This window comes from Pseudopodoces humilis, chromosome 1, assembly GCF_049639895.1.
Source record: "Pseudopodoces humilis isolate 2021_Gansu_Grassland_sample_001 chromosome 1, ASM4963989v1, whole genome shotgun sequence".
NCBI classification, from domain to species: Eukaryota; Metazoa; Chordata; class Aves; order Passeriformes; family Paridae; genus Pseudopodoces; species Pseudopodoces humilis.
Window position 1 is genome coordinate 51,240,889 of NC_142200.1, and position 21,927 is coordinate 51,262,815.

Sequence of the window (21,927 nt, forward strand, 5' to 3'; positions counted from 1 at the left end):
TGCCTACAAAATAAAAGCTACCCAAGAATATCCTGTTTCATTTAATACTAGTCTTGGAAATCTTTCGTCTGGTCATTCCAGTATAAAGTATAACCAGACAGTGCACATGTGCAGTTTCACTAGAAAGTGAACAGATATTTACAACCCAGGGAACAGAGCAGGCCAGAAGCCCTAGAAAAAACAAACACACAAACCAGAAATCATTAGTTTGGTACTTCAGAACAACAGTCTGAGATTATTCTGTCATTTAATGCTGCTGTCTAGGATTTAATTTTCCCAGTTAACACAAGTTTATTTGAAAGGCACTGCAGCAAAGTCACAGTTATACGGCCAGATCTATCCTGGCTGACGTTATGAGGGAAAGAAAAGACAGACGTGATGACACAGGAATCTTTCCGATCATAGCTGCCTCTGCTTTATACCTGCTACCACTGAGTGCTTGCCAAAAACCTTTTTGGTGTATATATTGCGCAAGACTACTTATTTTCTCCCAGTATTCCTGTGACAACTCATCTGCTTTTGAAAGCAAAAAACCTCTCTACAACCTTTTTCCCTACTTTGATCTAGGACACAGAATAATAGTATTTAAGATTTAGTGGGGATTTTCCACCATCTGCAACAGATGATAACCTCTCAAGTGCAATGCATGAACCAAAGTCAGAAAATCAAGTGTCCATGTCACCAAGGGAATATGGGAAAAGGAAGGGAAAGCAATTCAGACTTGTGAGTTTTATGACTACCTAGAGTAGAACAAATCATGTAAACATTGCTTCTTTTCCCAGTTTGATGTAGAAACTTGTAAAGCTCTGATTCCTGTAAATGGCATGGACTTTCAGAGAATCACAGAATCACAGAATATTAAGTTGGAAGGGACCCATAAGGATAATATCAATGACTTCTAGGCTCTGGGAAGTTCTGCAAATTGAACCAGCTGCTTGCTTTGCTTTCTCTCTCCTGTGTGATAAATACTTTACATATTCACATTGGCATAATAATAATGATGTCCAAGTTTGGAGAATAAATACCTTCCTGCGCTCAGAGACTGATCTTCTGTTTTTAAGGGATGTTTCACATTAACAAAACTAAGGCATAAAGGAAGCTGGACATATGAGCATTAATAGAGACTTTAGCATTTTTTACTCAATTACTGAATGTATAATTTGGGTATCTTGCATGATTGTGTGGCCTGTGCCAGCAACTCTGGTGTGCTCAGCCACCACCATCTTCTACATCAGATCTCTGTGCCAGCCTGGCTGGAGACACCCTCTTGTTTTCACCAACACTGAGTTAGAAGATCATGCCTCTGCAGAGCTGCCTCTGGAGGCTTCCTGAAGGCAGGGCATGCAGTGTTGCTCAGACTGGCCTCTTGAGTTGTGCATTGCTAAAAAAACTGGTCTCCTTTTGAAAACCCTGGGAAACGCAGGTCGTGCTCATTCCTGTTCTGGGCTGTGTCCAGCTCTGGGCTCCTCATTGCAAGAAAGACAAGGAGCTACAGGAACTGGTCCAGCAGAGGCCAGGCATCTCTCTTATGAGAAGAGACTCTGAGAGCTGGGACTGTTTAGTCTGAAAACTGAGAGGAGACCTCATCAATACATATGAATGTCTCAAAGGAGGGTGTCAAGAGGATGGTGCCAGGCTCTTTTCTGTGGTGCTTAGTGACAGGATGAGGAGCAATGAGTGCAACATAAAACGCAGGAAGTTTCGTCTCAACATGAGGAAGAACTTCTTCACATTGAAGGTGGCAGAGCACTGGAACAGGCTGCCCAGGGAGGTCGTGTAGCCTCCCTCTCTGGGGACATTCAAAACGCATCTGGACGCGTTCCTGTGTCACCTACTCTAGATGACCTTGCTTGGCAGCAGGGGTGGAGCAGATGATCTCCAGAGGTCCCTTCCAAGCCGAACGATTCTGGGATTCTGGTTTTTAAAAACCTTCTGTCGGCCTAGCACACGACGGGGCTGTGCACGGGAGGTGCCCGCCGGCCCCGGAGCGCTGCACGGCCCGGCGCCGGGAACCCGTGCGGCACAGGCCGTGCCAGCGGCTCCGCGCCCGGGCCCGGCCGCAGCACTCCGGCTCTCGGGGCGCCCCGGGAGCGGCCCCAGCGCAGGCGCGGGGAGCCGGCGGGGCCCGGGGCGCACCTCCCGCCGCTCCGGGTGCCCGTGATCCCTGCGCCGTTCCGTAGCCGCAGCGCAGGGAGGCGGAGGAGCGTGGCCGAGCCCGGCCCGCCGCGCTGGCGAGATGGCGGCGCAAAAGATTAACGAGGCGCTGGAGCACATCGCGAAAGCGGAGAAATAGTGAGCGGAGGGCAGCGGGGCGGAGGGTGCGGGCTGTGGGTAGCTGGCGAGCTCGGCACCTGCGCTGTCCTGCGCCGTGGAGGCGGCTTGTCCAGTCCTGGCTGGGCAGGGGAGACTCCGGGTGCCAGGCGGCGGCATTGGGGAGAAGCGGAGGGAGGTGGCGGGCCGCGGGGGGGCCGGCGCGGAGGGAGTGGGGGGTGCTCGGCTCCTCCTCTGCCTGAGGGGACCCTCCCTACGGGGGCTGGGTGTTGTAGAGGCCTCCTGCCCTATAGGGGCCTAAGTAAAGCGGCCTAAGGCTCAGCGGTGGGGTCGGTGTGGCCGTGCGGCTCAGAGGCCTGGAGCCCGAGCAGTTTCCTTTAGGGCCTTGTGGCCTCTATTGCTCCGACGCTGACGGCAAAGCGTGACGAGTGTCACTTATGTCCTTCTGCTAAAGTTAGTGGGAGGAAGACAAGTCACAGAATCAATTAGGTTTGAAAGGGTTTCTGAGATGATCGACTACAAGGTGTGACCCAAAACCACTCTGCCAACTAGAGCAGAGCACTGAGTGCCACATCCAGTCTTTCCTTCAATACCTCTGGGGATGGTGACCCTGGGCAGACCATCTAATAACCCTTTCTGTGAAGTATTTCTTCCAAATGTCCGTCTTAAGCCTCCCCTGGCACATCTTAATGCTATAGACAAGTGGGAGAAAAGCGTTATGAAGACTGTTGGATAAAAGGGCTTGACTTTGCTGAGGTGTTGTGTGTTTGCTTCCTGCCCGTGGGAAGTGTGTAATTGGTGCTTCTTAGGTGGCTTCAAAGCTCTGTGCTGTCTTGGAGAGCTTAACATCTATGATACTCTGTTGCTGTACATTTTAACACTGAATGTAGCCATTTTCCTCCTAACTCTGAATTACACGGAGTACAGTAGAGACGTAATAGAGTTGACTAATCCAAGGATGCAATAGTTTTAGTAACAATAGTGACAGGCCCTCTGGAAATCATGGATCAAATGTGTAAGTTGGCACAGAGGGAAAACTTTGAAATTGAAAAAAACACAGCATATTTTACTCAAGTTACTTGACCAAAAGTGCCCTCCAGCAGAATTAATTTGAAGCTTATCTGGAGAGCACTTGAAATAAAAGGCACTGAGACCTCAAATTGTGTGTAGATTGAGTGCATAGTGTATTTCAGCTTGATGCATTTGGGACTCTGATTGTGATAAAAATAACACAATATAAAGGCTTCTGTTAGAGTTACACTGTGGTTGTCATCCAAGTAAGACAAGTCCACTTTAGGATCCATATACAACTGTTTTGCCAAGTAAATAATGTGTTGCATATGATGTGTTGGCCTACAACAAATATACAAGTAGGCTGTAAAGTTACAGTAATATTTTAATTTCGTTTAGAAATGAGGAAGTCAGCATATTGAATTCCAGATACCTAATGACTCATCTAATTTTCCAGTGTTCATTTTTGCCTATTATCTATACCTACATGTGGCACCTTGGAGTGTCATGATCTGTTGTAGACATATAAATGACATATGAGTCTTTGTGTTAGCAAGTAAATTTTTTTATTTGTTTATGCATTGGAGAGCCTTTGATAATTCTCAGAAGCAAAAAAAAATCCTGTAGATTCCTGTAGAGGAATGCTGAACGTTTCCTGATGTGTGAAAAAAAAAATATTGTCAGGTGTTGCAGTATTATAAATCTGGAGATACCATGTTGGTGCAGGAGGAAGTATTTTTCTTCTGCTGAGTCCTTACTGCTGTGAAGATGGACTTGGGAAGACTCTCTGGAAACAGTAGAAGCATGTCAGGGTGAGGGTTGTAATTATAGGAGATAATTGCAGTGCTTTATGCAATTCCTAACAGTGACATTTGTTTTTACCATAGTATTGGCATACAGGTAATTAATCATTTCCAGGGGTATTCTAAAGTTTGAAATGTATCTGAAGTGCCTTGGTGGTAAAACATAAAATCTTGACTAATTGTTTCTTGTGTTTTAGCCTGAAAACTGGATTCTTAAAGTGGAAACCAGATTATGACAGTGCAGCTACTGAGTATGGGAAGGCAGGTATGTGTGGCTATAAAAACCACCAAATATATTTCAAAGTATTCATCAAGCTTAGTCCCCGATATTGTTTTACATATTTTTATTACGTTGCTGTTTAAGTAAAACTGTTTCAAAGATTTGACTGTAAGATGAAGCAACAAAAAACCCTCTTGGTAGCACTGTAAAATAAATTCCAGGTTGTATTTGGAGATCTAGAACAGTTTCCAAAACCAGGTTTTTTTTCAAGCTTACAACCATTTTTTATATTGCTATATGTGACAAAAATAAAACTTTCTTTCCTTCTTCCACTTGTCCACCCCCAAATCCTGTGACTTTATCTACAAAACAACAGACGTTCGAGCTGATTTTAAAATTTTGCTTTATCATCATCTTATGAAATATGTCCTGTTAAAGACTGTCTCAGTAAGAAGAGATGCTGCCAGGTTGATTTTTTTTTCAGGCACAGTAAGGTCTTATTCCTCCTTTTTTCCACTGCCAAGTGACACACTGATTATAAAATCCTTACTAGTTGATTTCATTTTGTTCTTAAGCATTTTCTTCTTTCTTATAGTAGTAATTTGTCGTGGTCTTTTGGCTTCTTACTCTAATTATTCCTACTTATTCACCTAAGATAGAATACAAAAATATGAACTTAGAAGAACAACTGGAGCATTTATAAATTGAAATTTATTTTAAAACTTACTTTATATTGTATTAATGGAATAGAATTAAACAAAATAGAAATACATATTATTACCCTGAAATGATTTTGCTGACCAAGCTGACCAAGGGTATGCTTTGTTGGTGGCACATTTCTGACTTTGTATAACTCCTAACAAATAAAATTATATAAATATGTATTCCTCCATTTCTATAATTAAAATACAACATGAGTGACTCTCAATGTCCAGATAAACACATTGAGAGCTATGTATGATACTGTGGATGGGTATGGAAGTGGTATTGATAATAAATGTCTTTATTGGTAACTAAGTAACTAATGAAACAAGGAGAACTGTCTGTGACTTTTGAGAAGACCTTGGTAAGCTGTAACCGTGGATTTAAAGAGCCTGTTTGCATCTTTAGGTAGCTAAACTCTCGAGCATTAGTGGTAAAAAAGAAGACAATGTCAAGCTATAAATAAAATCCTTATTTGCTTTCTTGCAGCTGTTGCTTTTAAGAATGCCAAGCAGTTTGACCAGGCACGGGAAGCCTGTTTACGGGAAGCTGAGGCGCATGAAAACAACAAAGCGTATCTTTTCACTGATTGAGATTGTTTCTTTCCAAGAAGTTGACTAATTGCTACTTAGATTGGAAGTAATGGGGTTTTGTAGCAGGTTATTTAATGTATTTGCACATTTTGTCAGTGTAACTGAATTGCTTTTTAAAAGTCTGTTCTGTGTGCTCTGAGTGGGAAAACTGAAGAACTGTTGGTGAGAAAGTTAGTGTCTCGAAGAACAGCTGACAGGTACTTGAGATACCTAGGTATTGCTTCAGAAATTTAATTGGTTTTTAATTACAAGCATAGTATAAACTAAATGAAGCTCTGACATTATTGCAGTACTTGTAGTACTATTTAATAAGCAGGAACATATTTTAAGTAAATGTGCTTTTTACAACTTTATATGTAGCAATACATTGGTATATTGCATTTCTCCCATCCTTAGAAGTATTTATTTTTGGCAACTTGCCTGCAGTTTTAGTAGGTTCAGTTTGCCTTTATGAGGCTCCTTGCATTGTAATTAGTAGTTGTGTAAGATTTTGTACATTAATATTTTTCCTGCATTATGTTTTTGTGGCTTTTGTCCTTGACTTCAACAATTTTATGTCCAGTCTCTTTCATGCTGCCAAGTAAGTACAGAAGTGCTAAGTAATCTGAAACAGATTTTTTACTATACACCACAAGCATGAACTGTCATTTTGATCTCAGTGTAGTAAGTGTTCTGATTGAAGTAATTTTGCTGCTTCAAAATTAGTTCAATGGAAGTGTGAGCTAGGAAAGTCTGAAAACTGTAATGGCCACCTGAAGAAATTATGATTTTGGCATTTTTCAGCACCTATGATAGCAAATACTGTTTCTTAGATGAACTTCCAATAATTTTGAAATCCTACACTGTTGAGCTAATTAAGAAATTTTTAATTAAAGAGTACTTCAGAGCTGACAATAATCTAAATATTACCTGGGGATCAGGTTACAATAGATTTTTTACTGGGAATTGTGGTTTAATTTTGTGGAAGATAAAGTTACATGTGTGCTATGTCATTAAATAAAACACTTGAAACATCCTCAAAGCATTAAATATCAAGAGTGAAGATGTTAGATAGTCAATGCACGTTAACATTTGCTTCATAACTACAGCTTGTTGTAATACACCATCTCTAACCAAACTGTACAATTTTTTTCTCTGCAGAGCTTATGAACAAGCTGGCATGATGCTGAAGGTATTTTTTTTAACTGGTTTTTGTTTTTAAGTTCTATTTTGTAGTGAGGAATATTGTGCACTGGACCATTTTACAAGTATACGTAAGCAAATTGCATATTCAGGTGAAATTTTTTTGTTGACTCATAGTCCCCACCTCTACCTTCAGTAGATTAGATACAACATTTGTATTTGGGGGGGAAAAATAGTTTTCCTTTTGTAGAAGGAAAGAAGAGTTCCTCATGTCAGAGGGTAACAGAGGAGTGGTGCTGCTTTTACTTTAAACTACCACAAATTCATTACTTACACATAAGTTTAGTACTTAAAAGTAAATTTTATGGAGTTGGTGGTCAGCTTTCACTAGCCCTACAAGTTTGTAAATAAAAATTAGAATCTTAATAAATTATTGCAATATGCTTTGATTTGTGTCCTTGCACATAAGCTCCTTTCCTGGCAACAGTGTTCCTGTGACTGTTGCCTTGCAGGAGATGCAGAGGCTCCCTGAAGCAGTTCAGCTGATTGAGAAAGCCAGTATGATGTACCTGGAGAATGGGACACCAGACACAGCAGCCATTGCACTGGAACGGGCTGGAAAGTGAGTCTGACTTTTTGGTGACTAGAATCTGTGCAGGGCATGGGTATGTCTGTGCTTTTCTTTTATGTCTTTTTGATGCTTTCAGATAGAAAATATTTTCCTTTCATCTGAAGAGAAAGTATTGATGTTTATTACAGGTTAATAGAAAATGTGAGTCCAGAGAAGGCTGTACAGCTCTATCAGCAAGCAGCATCTGTCTTTGAAGTAAGTGGGGGATTTCTGTGGGTGTTTTTGGTTTGTTGGGTTTTTTTCTTTCAGCTATGAAGTAAAGAAAAAGCCTAAGATTAGGTTCTAAATTATGTTTCCTTCATTTAACATCAGTGCCTGAAGCTGAAGGTTCTCACACTAGAGAAGGAGATGACAAAAGTTAGGAATCAGTTTGCTTTGCCTTTTTCTCAGTTTAGGACTTGACAGAATGTGAATTTTGTAGTTCAAGTGTTCTGCCTCTTGTTGGGTAGCAAGAGGGTGCTGAGACACAGAGAACCTGTCTGTTGTTGAGTACTGGAACCCAAAGTAATTTGAAATCCCTGAAGGCACAGAAGATTTTGCTTGGTGCTTCACCCATTGCATGAGCCAGCGATTTGCCTTTTTGCAAGTGGCTTTGATGTACTTCTCCATTGTCAGTTGTCATGTGTTTCCAGATTAGCAAATTTGCATCGATGTTCCTCTGCTGAACAGATCCATACAGGAGCTAGCTGTGGAACTTGGGAGCACCAATACACTTCATGTTTCCCTTGAGCATGTGAACTGCTGATCTAACAACTTAACAGTTGTTCTAAGTTACAGGTGACACACTTAGATAAGGTCTAGCAGTCTTAATTCTGTGCAAAGGAAATAAGAATGTCTGGATTCTTTTTTTTTTTTCTTCTCTAGAATGAAGAACGTTTACGGCAGGCATTAGAAATGCTGGGGAAGGCATCAAGACTTCTGGTCAGAGGACGCAGGTAATAGCTTTATCTCTTTTTGTTCTTTTAATGTAATTGAATCTTAAAATGTGATTTTGATTGTGTTTTTTTGTCTTGGTGTTGTTTGGTTTATGTACTATTAATTCTTACTTGAGATTCACTTCAAACTATGATCCAGTTTCTGTGGGATATGCCGTGTTCATCCAGGAACCACCAGTTTATGTTCTGTGGAGAACATGGGCTGAAAGACTTTCGCTCTGTGAAAACACCAGTTTTAATTCTTAAACTTCTTCTTAAATTACTTCTAGGATTTTTTTTTCTGGTTTTTTTTTTCCCCAACATTAATATGTAGAAAGTACTTGAAAGTCTTCTATAGCTGTGGGATATAAAACAGAAGAATTAGGACTAACCTGAAGAAAGAAATGTGCAGCAGTCTGATTTTGGACTTAAAGAAGAGTGAATCTTGGAGTCTCAGAGAGACAAATTTAATATTAAATTGCTTACACCAAACTTGACATTCAGTTCATCCTAGACTTGCTTCACTGACACATTTAGGTCCTTTAAGAACTATATTGGTTGTTCATGGATGTCAGACTTACTGATAGCTTATAGTGTATGTAACAAAGCATTTGTCTTGTACAATGTTACAGAAACCAAGGTTTCTCTGAATAATTACCAGAGATGTTCTTAGCATGTACACAGAAGGAATTGCTGACTAGATCTGCTGCTGATTTTTACTTTATTACAGTAGACTGTTTATTCCAGTAGACTTGCCACTGTATTAAACACTTTGTAATTAGCCTTGGGTTCATTGTGTTGCTTTCCTGGCACTGATGCTTCTGGTTTTTTGGTTTTTAGATTAGATGAGGCTGCTCTGTCTCTTCAAAAGGAAAAAAGTATTTATAAGGAAATTGAAAACTACCCCACTTGCTATAAGGTAAATTCTAAGAGACAGCTTCTGATAATACATTTTAATTTTTTTATTTTTGGTGTTACTGACATCTGACAGATGATGGGTACCTCTTGATTTAGTGATAAGTTTCTTGCTAAATGATGAGAGCTTGTTATAGTGGTGTTTCCCCAAACTTTAGCTGTGCTTTTATAATTTTTAAGATAAGATGCTATTATTTACAGGAGCTGTCAAAACCAAACAACACGTAAAAAATAAAGATGTTATCAAAAGAACAAACTTCAAAAACTGTTACTTGGGACAACAATCCATTAAAATGTTATAGGAGATAACCTATTTCATGCCAGCTCTACTTTTTCCCTGGATTGTTGTGACTAACTTGTGTCAGGATTTTAGGATGATTGTAATGGATTGTAAGTGGATTGTAATGACCTTTCTCATACCAGATAATAACAGTCTACTATTTTTATCATAGTTTATTGTTAATTTCTAAATAATCATAAGGCTTACTTTTTTTTTTTTTTTGTTTAGAAAACTATTGCTCAAGTCTTAGTTCATCTTCATAGAAATGATTATGTTGCTGCAGAAAGATGTGTGAGGGAAAGCTACAGGTAAGTGTACGTTGAGTCCTATAATTCTGAACTGAACTTTTCACTAGTGTAGATCTATTTTGTTTGACATTGTTTTTTCATAAATTTTTAACTGGCACTTCTCTTGACTTACAGTGCAATAATAATGTTCCCTGATCTATGTCTATCAGGAATCTTTTTCACACATAACAGATTTAGCTGTAATGGTACAGTGATTCTTCTTAATAAACCTAAAATACAAAGTCATAAAGAACTAGTTATGTGTGACAGGGGAAATGAGATGGAAATTAAAAGCCACGTTACAGGAGAAAATTTTGGTGTCAAAATATGGATTCATGTTTAAACCTGGCAATTCTTCATTTCAACTTTGAAACTTCATTGGAACTTCAGTACCAAAATCTCAAAACAACATGTTTTTACTTAAACTGTGTTTTTTAGTGAAATGAACACACACATGTATAAGTTAAATAGTACTACTTTTCCTTTAGAAATAATATTTCAAGGTCAGTCTTTAAACATCTTGCTTATGTTTTCCAAATCTCCAGGTCTCCAGTTTTATATACAGAAACTCATGACAGAATTTTTCTGTATGTAAAGTGGAGGAAGAGTTTATTGACTAATCAGGAAAAAAATATTAAAAATGTAATATTCTTATTTTGTCTTGGCTATGATTGTGGTCTTATTTGCCATCTGCTAACTAATATTACTTAAAGCTTAATTTTTATGGACATGATTCATGTACCTGAAGAAATCAACTCTTAATTTCCTTCAGTATACCAGGATTTAATGGAAGTGAAGACTGTGCAGCATTGGAGCAACTTTTAGAAGGGTATGATCAGCAAGATCAGGATCAAGTTTCTGAAGTCTGTAATTCTCCACTCTTCAAATACATGGATAATGATGTAAGTAGGCAGATCCTGTGATTGGGTTGTTTTTTTCAGGTTAAGAGGGTGGGGTTTTTTTTCCTAGTAGAGGAAGATAAGAAGAGCACAGTCCATGTATTTATTGTGACTTCCTGTCATGCTGCCCAACTTTGGCTGTGTGCTTCCTGCATTCTTTCACTTTGCCTGCCAGTGATGGTGCTGCCTGCCTTTAAGATGGTGCGAAGGATTGGGTGAAAGAACAGCTTGTGAAGGATTTTCTTGATTTGTTTAATGAGTTCAGATCCTCTTTTGCTTGCTTCCTTAAGGGCAAGAACAATTTGCTGCTTCTGCTTTTTCTCAGAAACACCATGCAGCAGATAAATGTGCATAAACATGAACAGAGCATGATGCCCACAGGATGGCATCACTGAATGGTTTTTTCCATTGCTTATTCTTAGCAAAGTACTCATTGAGGATAGATTATGAATTTGGAGCAAGTAGTGTCTCTTTCTGCACCATTTTTTATTTAATTGAATTTGTAAATTGTAGGAAGTATAAGATAGAAAAGGTGTGAAATAATGGAAATATCCATCCCTGCCAAATCTTGTAACAGTATTGGCTAATTTTATTTCGTTGAATAGTAAAAATGAAGTTACTAGTCTTGATGAACAACACTTGTAAGACTGTTTACATGATCTAACACTAGTTAATGTATGAAAAGCTACATACTGGAATTATTTTTTTCCTACATAAAAAGAGAAGGAGAGAGGAGCTATGTAGCCGATTTGTTTGATAATAAGCAGCATCAATACAGATCTCATATCTCATTCTCAGAGTATTTGAGAGAGAGAATAATGAACCAATGTTGTATTTATTCCAAGATGGAAAAATACACCCTGAGAGCATCATCACTCTGTTTTTGTACTGAGCCTGCTTGCTTATTGTGAGCATCAGTCAATTCTATGATAGTACAGAAATTAAACTTGCTTTTTTATTGTCAGTATGCCAAGCTTGGTCTTACCTTGGTGGTCCCGGGAGGTGGAGTCAAGAAGAAATCGCCAAACGCTGCCCAAGACAAAGCCAGAGGACCAGCTGCAGTGGGCTCTCATGCTGATGAGGAAGAGGATGAATATTCTGGTGGACTGTGCTAGCTACAGACTAGGTTGTCATAAATATCTAACTGACCTGTGATGCTGAGCTTATCCAAAGGTACCAGATTTACCAGAGCTTCATTGCAATTGTGGTATGGGAATACTAACATTTACTTGGCAGCTTCTGGATGCAATGCAGGAGAAAAAGCATGATTGTACCCATCATCTTGAAACATCTTTGGACTTCATCTCTTACCTGGCAGGAGCTTCCTTAGGGCCTTGCCTTCAGCTGACAGGGAAAAAAAATTGAGAAGAGTTTTACTAAAAGCACAGTTTAAAAGAAACTAAAACCTCAGAAGCACTGGAGGGAGAATGGTATAAAATTTCAAATGCTGGATTTCAACAGCTGACACTTTTGGTCCCAGTAAGATGTTTGCAGTTGTTTTCAAAGTTAAATGTATGATCATTCATCTGGCTATTTATCTGCTGTGTAAGACCGTTTAAGGCAGACTGTGCCAAGCAGGGTTTTTACTTGTGTAAGCACTAGGGGGAGCTTTCAGTTTATTTTCAACACATTTTTACTCCACTGGGCAATATTATTTTCATTACCTTATTTTTTACAGTATCCACGTGAGTGTGAAAAACACTAAGTCAACTAGGTTGAAGTTATCTTGCAAGCTTTAAAATACACATCTGCCTTTCCTCATAAAGAAATATATTGACCTGAAGTACCTGTAAATAAATGTGTCCATAGTGTTTGTAATGTCCACCTTAGAAAAGGAAGGAGTGAACAACCATTCTTAACAGTGTTTTTCAAGTGTGCCATGACCAAAAAAGAAACTGAAGTTAACAGAAAATGTGCGCTGAATATAAACTTCTGAAGACAAATGTTTAACAAAAACTTAGGTTGAATGTTTCAGTGGTACATTTCAGTTTGTGAGTGTCCTAGGTGTTTATTTGCTAATTAGCTCGCTAGTCTCAGATGTTTGATTCTTTCATATTTTCAAAGCATTGAACTGAGATCTCCTTTAAGTGGCATTTTTCAAACTAGCTTAGAATCCAAGGTAACCACATTTTAATGCATCCTATTTCTATTTGGTTTCAAGTCATCATGTGTTTTGCAAGCTTCTTTAGTGTCCCAAATTTGTTTTCACCATTTTATGTTTAAAAGTTGGCAAGTCTAGAAGTTGTACCTGAGGCTTGTTTCTTCAGCGGGACCTAAGCCAAGGTCTGCACTAGGGTGACATCACTTGGAATCCAGCAGGGATTTGTATGTGATGTCCAAAGCTCTGTAAACAACAGACCAAATGCACAGTCTAAAATGTTGGGCTAATTTCTGCCATATTAAGGAATTGGATGTCATCAGAAATATCAAGCACGTCTGACAAAATTGTGATGAAGGTTCAAGTTTTAGTGTGCTAATGCTCGCTTTCCTTGGGGTGAATAGCACTCAGTAGCATTGAGAAGGGAGCACAAACTGCAGCATAATTTGCTGTCACATTAGAAAGTCACAGTATTTAGTTTAGTGGGTGTTCAAAAACCAGTTTTGTGTCTTTGTCTTGTGTAATAATAACCATGAGTTTTAAAGCTATTTAAGATGCACCTGTAGTTCTTCAATATCTAATGGGTAACCTCCCTTTGTTATGATGTATATAAAAGCTTTGGCTCTGAAATTTTAGGAAGGGAGTTGCTTTTCTCCAAAAATGCTTGCAGGTATACATAAAAGGTGGTTTTGAAGACTCTAGAATTCTAGAACTCTTATAGAATTTTCGCTTTTGGAGGAACTCGCTTCAGTTCAACTGAAGTTTAACTTCTGCCTTCTGGATTTGTTAATCAAGTTGAACATAACACTTACTATGGCAAATCTTTATCACAGGTACAAAAAAATGCACACATAGGAACTCAGGGAACACTAAGTAATTTTCTTCAAGCATTTCCTGCTCCTTCTAGTTCTGAAATCAGTTTTATTGCGTGAGCCCAAGGAGTCTGCTTTTTGTGTGTGTGAACACAATTGCATGTATCTGAAATGATGAGGTGCATAAGAAAACTGGGAACTTTGTGTGCTTCTGTGGAAGAATTTTCAGGTTTATTTAAACTGTGCTTGTAACACTAACAGTCCCTTAAAAGAAAAAATTAAATTTGTGTTACATTTTTAAAACATACTTTTCATATGGCCAAAAAAGAAAATAAAAAATAGAAGTGCAAATCTCTCTTCCCCCCTCCCTCAATTTGTTTCTTTGTTCTGTGCCAAGTGTGGAAAATCTGGAACAAAAGTAACTGGTACTAAAAATGTTAAGCTGCCATTGAATTGACATTTCAGATTCTTCGTAGTAGAATCTTAATCTTTAATTGCAATGTTGCTGCAAAGACCAAATCTGAAGAAATGGAAGCATCTGAAAATAAGATGGTCTATTTTATATAACTTATTCTCCTATTTTAGTGAAAGTGTGTTAGGAATGTTAACTGCCTTTTAGTAAATGTTTAACTATAGAAAAAACTGTCTGTATATTATGTGTTAGTGTTTGTTTCTATCTTTCAAAGCAGTTTGCACACTTATGTAAATACCATTTAAATGATCTAAAATGGAAAATATAACATTTACAGCAAGAGCATTTCCAAAACCAGTGTTGACTCTAATAAAAAAACAAAAGTTAAATTGTGCATGGAGGCTGAGCAATGGCCGATGCAATGTATATGTAAAAACAGAAGATTTCTAAATTATCTGTAACTTAATACTCAGATGATCAAGTGCAGTGTGAAACCTGTGCTTTATTTGTTCTTTTCCCAAATCTATGGTGTAATAGAGTACAAAATGTGTTTGTAACAGCTCTACAGATGCTGCCTCTTGAGAAGAGGCTGTGTGTTTCACCAACATGAAAAATAAAACTTGAAATTAAGGCGGGTGTAGTAGCTTTCTCTGTTGTTGATCAGGTCCTGCTGAGGGCCACCATTTGAAAATGCCTGTTAATTATATTTCTCACTGGAATAGATTTTCAAAGTGGTTTTTGGCATGAGAATACAGGATTGTCATTATTCAAGTTGGAATCAAGGGGGAGTTTGAAAAACAACTAGATTTCACACAACCTAAGGATGTGAATTCTGTAACTCTTTGGAGACTTCATAATTGTAGAAAAATCACCTTTTCTACTATTTTAAACTGAAACTTGCTGGAATGTTTGAAGGTTGAAGAATCTGGCACTGAAGTTCTACCAGTGTAGCAGGAATTGTTCCTTACATGCTGCAAATATGCAGCTGTGTAAAATTATAAGAACTAAGTTGCTCTCAGAAAAAAAGTAAAAAAAAAAAAAAAAGCCATGTCATCTAGATTTATAATAAGTAGTGAACTTTTTTGGATGCAGGAAATGGAAAAAAGAAGCGACCCCAGCCTCTGCGACTAGTAGTGGTAATAAAATTGGAGGAAGTAGATGTAACTTTAGAGAGCAGAAGGAAACCACTTGGGATCTGCGGTTTTGAGTCTGAACAGGGACATGAATCTGTGAGTTAATGGTCCGTAGTGGCCAGCATGCCCAGGAGCTGGGCTCGTCTCTGCTCTCTGTTGCAGAGGATGTGCACGGGCGCTGTCTCTGACCGCCTTCCGCAAAGCTGGCGGGTCTTTGTTTCAGAGCCGCTGCCGTGATTTCCAGAGCAGCCGTCAGCCTGGAACGGGAGCGGAGAGGCAGCTGCGAGGCTGCACGTACGTTTCGAGAACATGTGGCTCTTGTGATTTCATCTACTGAGTCCAGTGGGAATAGTGATGGGGAGCGTGGCCGGACTCGGCAGTGCGCGCTGCCAGCATCTTCACTGGTGTGCGACCAGTTTGGACTGAGCCAGAGAAACGTTCCAGTCCTACAGTGACAGAAGCGGGCCCCAGCATGTGCACTGTGAAAATGGGTTGCCAGTAGTTGTCTTGCTTGTTTTCGATTTGTATTTCCGTGCCTTTATCTTGCGTGTTTCCTGAGCTCTGCGTAGCCCGGCGTGGATCTGCTCCCAAGAGCGTTGTTCCCTCTCAGCGCTAGATGGTGCCGCAGAGCTGGCTTTGCTCCACTGCCGGGATCCTCTGCTCCGTGCCTCGAACAGCTTAAAGATGCTCAGCTGGAGTGTTGGTTTGGTTAGAAAGAGCCACACGGGGACCTGCCCTTGCTGCTGCTGCTTCTCGTGGCTTGAAAAACCTGCCCGAAGTCGTGGAAGTCAACTTACAGCTTACAACTTACAGCTTAGGTTGTTGTGTTTTCACTTCTCTCAATATGGGCCTGGGAAATTGGGTGATTAAGAGCCAGGTTATGGATGGTGGGTGGGAAAATAAAACAGTAGCCAGTGTGCACTATAACCTGTTAAAAGAAACTTTCAACTACAGGGCTGGCTGATTCTGCTACAACTGGCAGTCTTAGTGCAGGCACAAAATTTTATGAGATGCCTCCTGCACAGATATCAACTAATATAGGGGGTGGGGAAATTATCAAAATGGAAGAAGTGAGGAAGCTGGTCATCAGGCAATGGTATGTTGATGGATGGAACTGAGAGCTCCTGCTGTAATTTGCTGAAAGGAGTCTGCTTAAAAAAAATAATGCCACTTCCTGACTCATCCACAGAGGCAGGGAGGGAAGGAAGGACTGGCATGACTGATGTCTCCGTGCTGGGGAGGGGTTCTGCTGCTGTGTGCCATGTGAGGGAGTCTGAACACAGATACATCCTTTGCCTGTCACTAACTGGCTGGAATTCAGGAATGAAAGGTAAAACTTTATAGTTGCAGACAGGGACTTCTTTGTGTGTGTACCTGACAACTTTGTCTAGCCAATGCTTGCTGCACTGCACTGCACTGCTCAACAAATGTTCCAGAGTAATTGTGTTGGTAATAATAGAGCAGAGAATTCATGAAGTGTAAAGACCTATGGTACCCCTTGTGTTTTATGGGTGCCAGCTATTTTATTTAATTGGGCACTATCCAGTAATTTTCTGGTTCTTCTTTTGTGTCAATTTGTGATTTTCCAGGCTGAATAACTGGGGGAAGAATGAGGATCCTCTCAGCTGCACTGGAGCACAGGTTGGGTGTGTAAGGAGTGAGTGGTTAAAGCTGGGTGAACTTGGGGTAAGCCAGCTGTGTAGCAACACTGGCTGAGCAAAGTATTGCAAAGCTTTAGTAACAGAGCTGCAGAAAGAGTAGTATATTTTAAAATTCTCCTTTAAGTAAGACATGATCTGGTAACTTCTGCTACTGCCTTAATGTTTATCTTCCCAAATGTACCAGATTCTGCACCTCATGGGAATCCCTGAGAAGTCATTTTCTTTGAAACACCATCAAAGAGTTACTTCTCACCACTTTGAAATACTTCAGTCTAATCCTGATGCAAGACATGTGTTTGGTGAAAGACCATGCTGCTGAGAAACATTGGAAAGTGAAAGAAAACACCCTTGTTTTCTGTTGATTCGGGGTTTCTTTTTTCCCTTTAGATTTTAATATTCCCCACTATAAAGATTTTTTTTTTTTTTTTTTTGTAGCTCATGCATGTTAGTATGCAAACTGAGATGCATTTGTTTTTCATCCTGCAGCCATTAGGGAGCAGAAAATTTCTTGTGACTGAGATGGGGACAGGGGGAAATCAGGAGAGAAAGTATGCAGGTGAGTGCACACACTAGTCACTTTTTGGTTCTGGGTGTACTAATACAGAACTACTTGTGATCTCTTCATGGATTGGCTGTCAAATGGCTTCACATCTGTGTGGTTTTGCTACCTTTTCCCTGGAGATGCCATGATTGGAAAAGTTCACACCTTGGAACAGGTGTGAATACCTTATGGCCAAACAAAATCTGGTATTAATGACATGCAACCGAGGTAGTGAAGTGCAAGTAGCAGCCTGGATGCACACACATGCTTTATGCTTATCCCTACTGGTATTTACAACATGATAATTTTTATTTCAGAAGGTCATGGATATCTAAACCAGAAACCCTATTTCAGAAGAAGAGTTTCTTCACAAGACTGAAGTGCAGTAGTGGGATGCCTTGATATTTACTGTAATTTGGGCTATACTTTAATTGCTTCAACACTTTTGGGGAGTTTTCTGTTTCTAGGACAAATTTCTATGTATCTGTTTTGCAGGCAACAGATATGGGAACACTCCACATCTGTGATCAATTCACTGGACCTTGAAATATTTTGTTAAAAATGTAGGAGGGGAGAATTCAGAGTAATCTTTTTTAAGGTATTTCAGGTATAGTGACTGTTGGGTTTTCTCTTTCTGAGTCTGTATTGTGGATAATTCCACTGATGGCTATGTGTAGTATTGTATTGCTATAATTAAAAAATTGGCCACTTTTGAATATAGATACCACCGCTACTAGGACTTTGATCTTTATGAATGAGAATATGGGAGATGTTAATCAGTACATTCACAATGACTGAAGTATGGAAAGAGACTGGGAGGCAATGTGTGATGGAAAGGAGTGAACTTAGAGAGAGGAAACCAAGGAGAATTCCAGCCCAGTGCTGAGTACTTGTGCCCTCTTATGATTTCCTGATCATTGAAGACAGGTGAAGGAACAGCTGGAGACAAAATACATTCATTGACAAATAACAGAACAGCAGGAATCACACATCTGATAGCTTGTGTAGATCACAGAAGTCACTATTTTTGTCAGACACTTGAAGGCTGTTTGAGCATAATTCTGATGCAAGGCAGCAGGGGAAAGCATTTTTTATGATGTCACTTCAATTAATGACAAATTTATACTGTTCTATATCTAATGCATTTATTCAGTGGAGTTTCCAGATGCACAGCAACTGAACAGAGAGTGTAATAAAGGGAATCCTGTTTACCTCATTGTTTCCTTCCCTTTTTAGTTGTGTGCATTTTGTCTTTGCTGCAAGAGTGGGAGTGTTCCTTGAAGGCTTTGTTGTATATCAATTTCAAGTTGGGTTGTTTTGGTTTTGGAATTTTTTTTTTGTTTGTTTTTTTATTTTGGGTTGAAGAGAAAATAAACATTTTCTTTAGGTGGATATTCAAGTAAATTTTCACCCTTTTGACCATTTTTAGATGGATTCTCATCATCTTATTATTAAAATCATTACTTTTTAATTTAAAAGGACCACACTTGGTTTATGTCCATTGAAGAGAAACAGTAGCTTCTCAGTAGACTTAATTATCATGGGTCTGGAGCAGATGGAAAAACTCATGGTCTTTGTCAGGAATCCAGGATGTGCTGTGCTAGTGGCAGAAAGGCTGGCATTTTGTCACTGTTTTCCATTTTGTCTTTGACCAAATATAAATAACAGGTGAATATGACACAAAATCATTAGATTTAGGCCATACCTATGTTGAGAGTTGTGGCAGAGAAAATGAAGGCTTGAATTTCAAATGTACAAACTATTTGTCCACCCTGAAGATGGCTTTTTAGGGGCTGTCATTTGTCACCAAACTCTTTTTCTTTTGAGTGTTGAATTCATACTTCTTTAATAACTATATAATTCTTTAAGTTAACTGTGCCTCACTGACATAGCACATGCCATATGACACAGAATTATAGCATTTTGAGACAGCTGGGTTGAATGTGAATTAATTGCTTAAAATAGGAATGCTATGATTTTTGTCAGTCTTCTAAGTTATTTCTGTGTCTTTGGCTCTCTTCCTAATTTTCCTAAACATCATTTCTGAGTAGTTTTTAAAGACATTGATATTCCTGATTTCTATATGAATGGTTGGAAGTATCTGGCAGTGATTTTCTCTTCAGATGAACATATAAGTTACTGCTATATTTTTGTTCACCTTCTCAATTTCTACACTACATTTGTCCCTAGAGTTCACTTTGTAGAAGGGATGCCACGTTATATATCAACCACGTGGGTCTTACTTCATGGCTTTCAAAGTGTTCTGAGCTTTTTTTGGATGGATGACTGGCAGCCTATGGACCTTTGCAACTCTGATAGTCAGACTGTAATCAAATTGTTTGGAGCAGAAGTCTAGAACATTTCTTGATTATAATCTTGTCTCTGCTGGTTGGGCTCTTTAATATAAATGTCCCTTTAATATAAATGTCTCAGTGAAGGAGAAGTTCCATGAAGAGCCTGGAAGCTGCAATCCCATCTGTGCTGAAGCTAAAAGAATGAAAGGGTGAAACTTTTGTAACCAGCAGGAGAGGATGAAACACTGTGATAGCCTGTGCACAGATCCATCAGCACCCATGAGTGCATATGGCTTAAAAAATCATTCAGGAAAGGACAGGAAGTAACTAAGGTAAGGAAATAGCATTTATTTTTTATTCCTTCAGTGATGCAGATTTTTTTTAAAAAATAATTATGGATGCTTTTGTAGCCAATACTGCAATCACAGTATGGAGCTAGAAGCAATTTCTGAGCTCTAGTTTCAGATCTAGATCATCAATTCAATGTCCCTGGACCTCAGTGTGGGAGATAAGTTGTAGTCCAGTGCTCTCCAAGTACATGTTAAGCAGTAAACTCTCTCTCCTTCTGTCTCTCTCCCTCTCCCCCTCTCTCTTTCTCTCTCTCTCTCTCTCTCTGTCTCTCTCTCTCTCCCCCCATTAATGTATTTGCCTACAGACAGAGTACAGCAGATCCTCAGCTGTGCAAGGTGCACTGCCTTGAGGCAGCCAACTGTGCCCACTGGCCAAAATTCCTGCAGTGAAGGATTGCAACCTTTTGGTTTTCCACCCTTTCTCCCAGACAGGCCTCCATGGCAGGCAAGGGCTGGACTGAGACTCCTATATGTGTTTACCAGCCACAGATTCCCTCTCTTGGGGGAAAGATACTTTCTTCTTCTGTCAGGGTTTCTAAATGCTGGAAGGTGCTTGCCAAGGCACTGAGTGGAAGAGATAAGTGGACAGGGAGATTGAGGCCATGGATGAGTTGCAGGTTGAAACAACATCTACCATTTGTCAAGGTCATTAATTTCCAGGCAAATTGTCTTTAAGCTTCTTGGGACTGTTTGAGTTATTACTGAAATGCAGCAGTTTCCAGAGCTGAAGAATCCACAACATAATAGTATGCAGAAACCTCACTTTGTAATAATATGAAAAATATTTGTCTCTAAATAGTACTACTATATGGATTTAAAATAGCAATTTGATGCTGTTTAGACTAGTTGCTGGACTGGTTAGCCTTCCATCATCACTTCTGGTTCTGCTACATGCCTTGGTTCAGCTTTTCCCTCCTGTCATGAGAACTTACTGTCACATATTGTGGTCATGGCCCTGTTACACCCAGTGATCCTGTACCTGCTTACTCTCCTCCTATTTGTTTCTTAGAAATAGCCATGTTTCATTCTGTTGGTCTAACAGGCTTTAAATTAGACAGTTCCTAAGCAGTAATGGCAGGTAGGAATAAATCTTCTAGACAGTAATGTTGCCGTAACTCTCCAGTTATAGTGAGTGGATAACCTCAGGTCAACAGCATTTGTATTCTGCCTTTAGTGAAAGCAGGACTGAATGAAGAGTTCTGGAAAGGTATAAACATACCTGAAGTATTGGCATTCAGAAATATGGAAAGACTCCTGAGTTAATCATTTAAAGCTTTAGCACAAGTCTGATATACTGTCAGTCCTTAGTTAATTGCTGACATTAAAATACTTATAAGGCCTGGAGTCTGACATTTGTTGGCTTTGTCCCCTCCCTGCCTCCTTCCTGTGTCTCCCTCCTCAAAAAAAAAAAGAAAAAAGGGGGAAAAAAAATGCACACTACTTGTCTACTTTATAAGACAATCTCATAAATTACCATGGTGGAGTTAGTTTTCCAGCTGCCTGTGACCTACTGGGTATTTGTCAAAAAAAAAAAAAAAATTCTAAGAATTTCATGTCTTAATATGAATGATTCTCCATCCTCGAGTTTGGACTGGATTGACTATTCCCCAGTTTAAAATATTTTCCTCTTTCATTCCAAGAGTAGTAATATTAACCTAATCCCAGGGAACCTGTCACTCAAAATGCAGATAGTATTGGGGAGATAACATAATTGGAGAGAAAAGCTGGCTATTTGCCCATGATTTCAAAGATGTTATTGGTTTCTGATCACCACATTAAATGGAAGCCAAGTTCATTTCATGAGTGACTTACTAACCAAGAATGGAGTTAATTTTAACAGAGAACATTTGAAAAACTTTTCAGCCAATGCTAGTGCTGATGTTGTGTCTTCAGTGCTAAGAAGAGTTGCAAAAACATGCATACATCACTGGCCCAAGGTCAGAAATTTTTGTGAACTTGTGGCCCAAAGCTGTGCAGC

At 39.4% G+C, this 21,927-nt stretch overlaps 1 protein-coding gene and 1 long non-coding RNA gene across 3 annotated transcripts; both read left to right on the forward strand.

Moving 5' to 3' along the window:
- The first annotated feature begins 2,151 nt into the window (after positions 1-2,151).
- On the forward strand, positions 2,152-14,601 carry NAPG (NSF attachment protein gamma). Its single transcript, XM_005517262.3, has 12 exons — positions 2,152-2,292; positions 4,283-4,350; positions 5,497-5,581; positions 6,163-6,180; positions 6,741-6,771; positions 7,235-7,344; positions 7,482-7,548; positions 8,218-8,288; positions 9,108-9,186; positions 9,691-9,770; positions 10,522-10,651; positions 11,614-14,601. Exons 1-12 carry the CDS (start codon positions 2,237-2,239, stop codon positions 11,761-11,763), a joined length of 945 nt encoding a protein of 314 aa, XP_005517319.1. The 5' UTR covers positions 2,152-2,236; the 3' UTR covers positions 11,764-14,601.
- Positions 14,602-15,811: 1,210 nt separating this feature from the next.
- Positions 15,812-18,516, forward strand: LOC148185097 (uncharacterized). 2 transcript variants are annotated; one of them, XR_015773732.1, is made up of 6 exons: positions 15,812-15,921; positions 16,293-16,433; positions 16,693-16,744; positions 17,251-17,320; positions 17,623-17,715; positions 17,801-18,516. It is a non-coding gene; the product is annotated as an uncharacterized LOC148185097 (long non-coding RNA). The 2 variants fall into 2 exon arrangements; XR_015773731.1 differs by having other exon boundaries at positions 17,623-18,516.
- Positions 18,517-21,927: the final 3,411 nt, after the last annotated feature.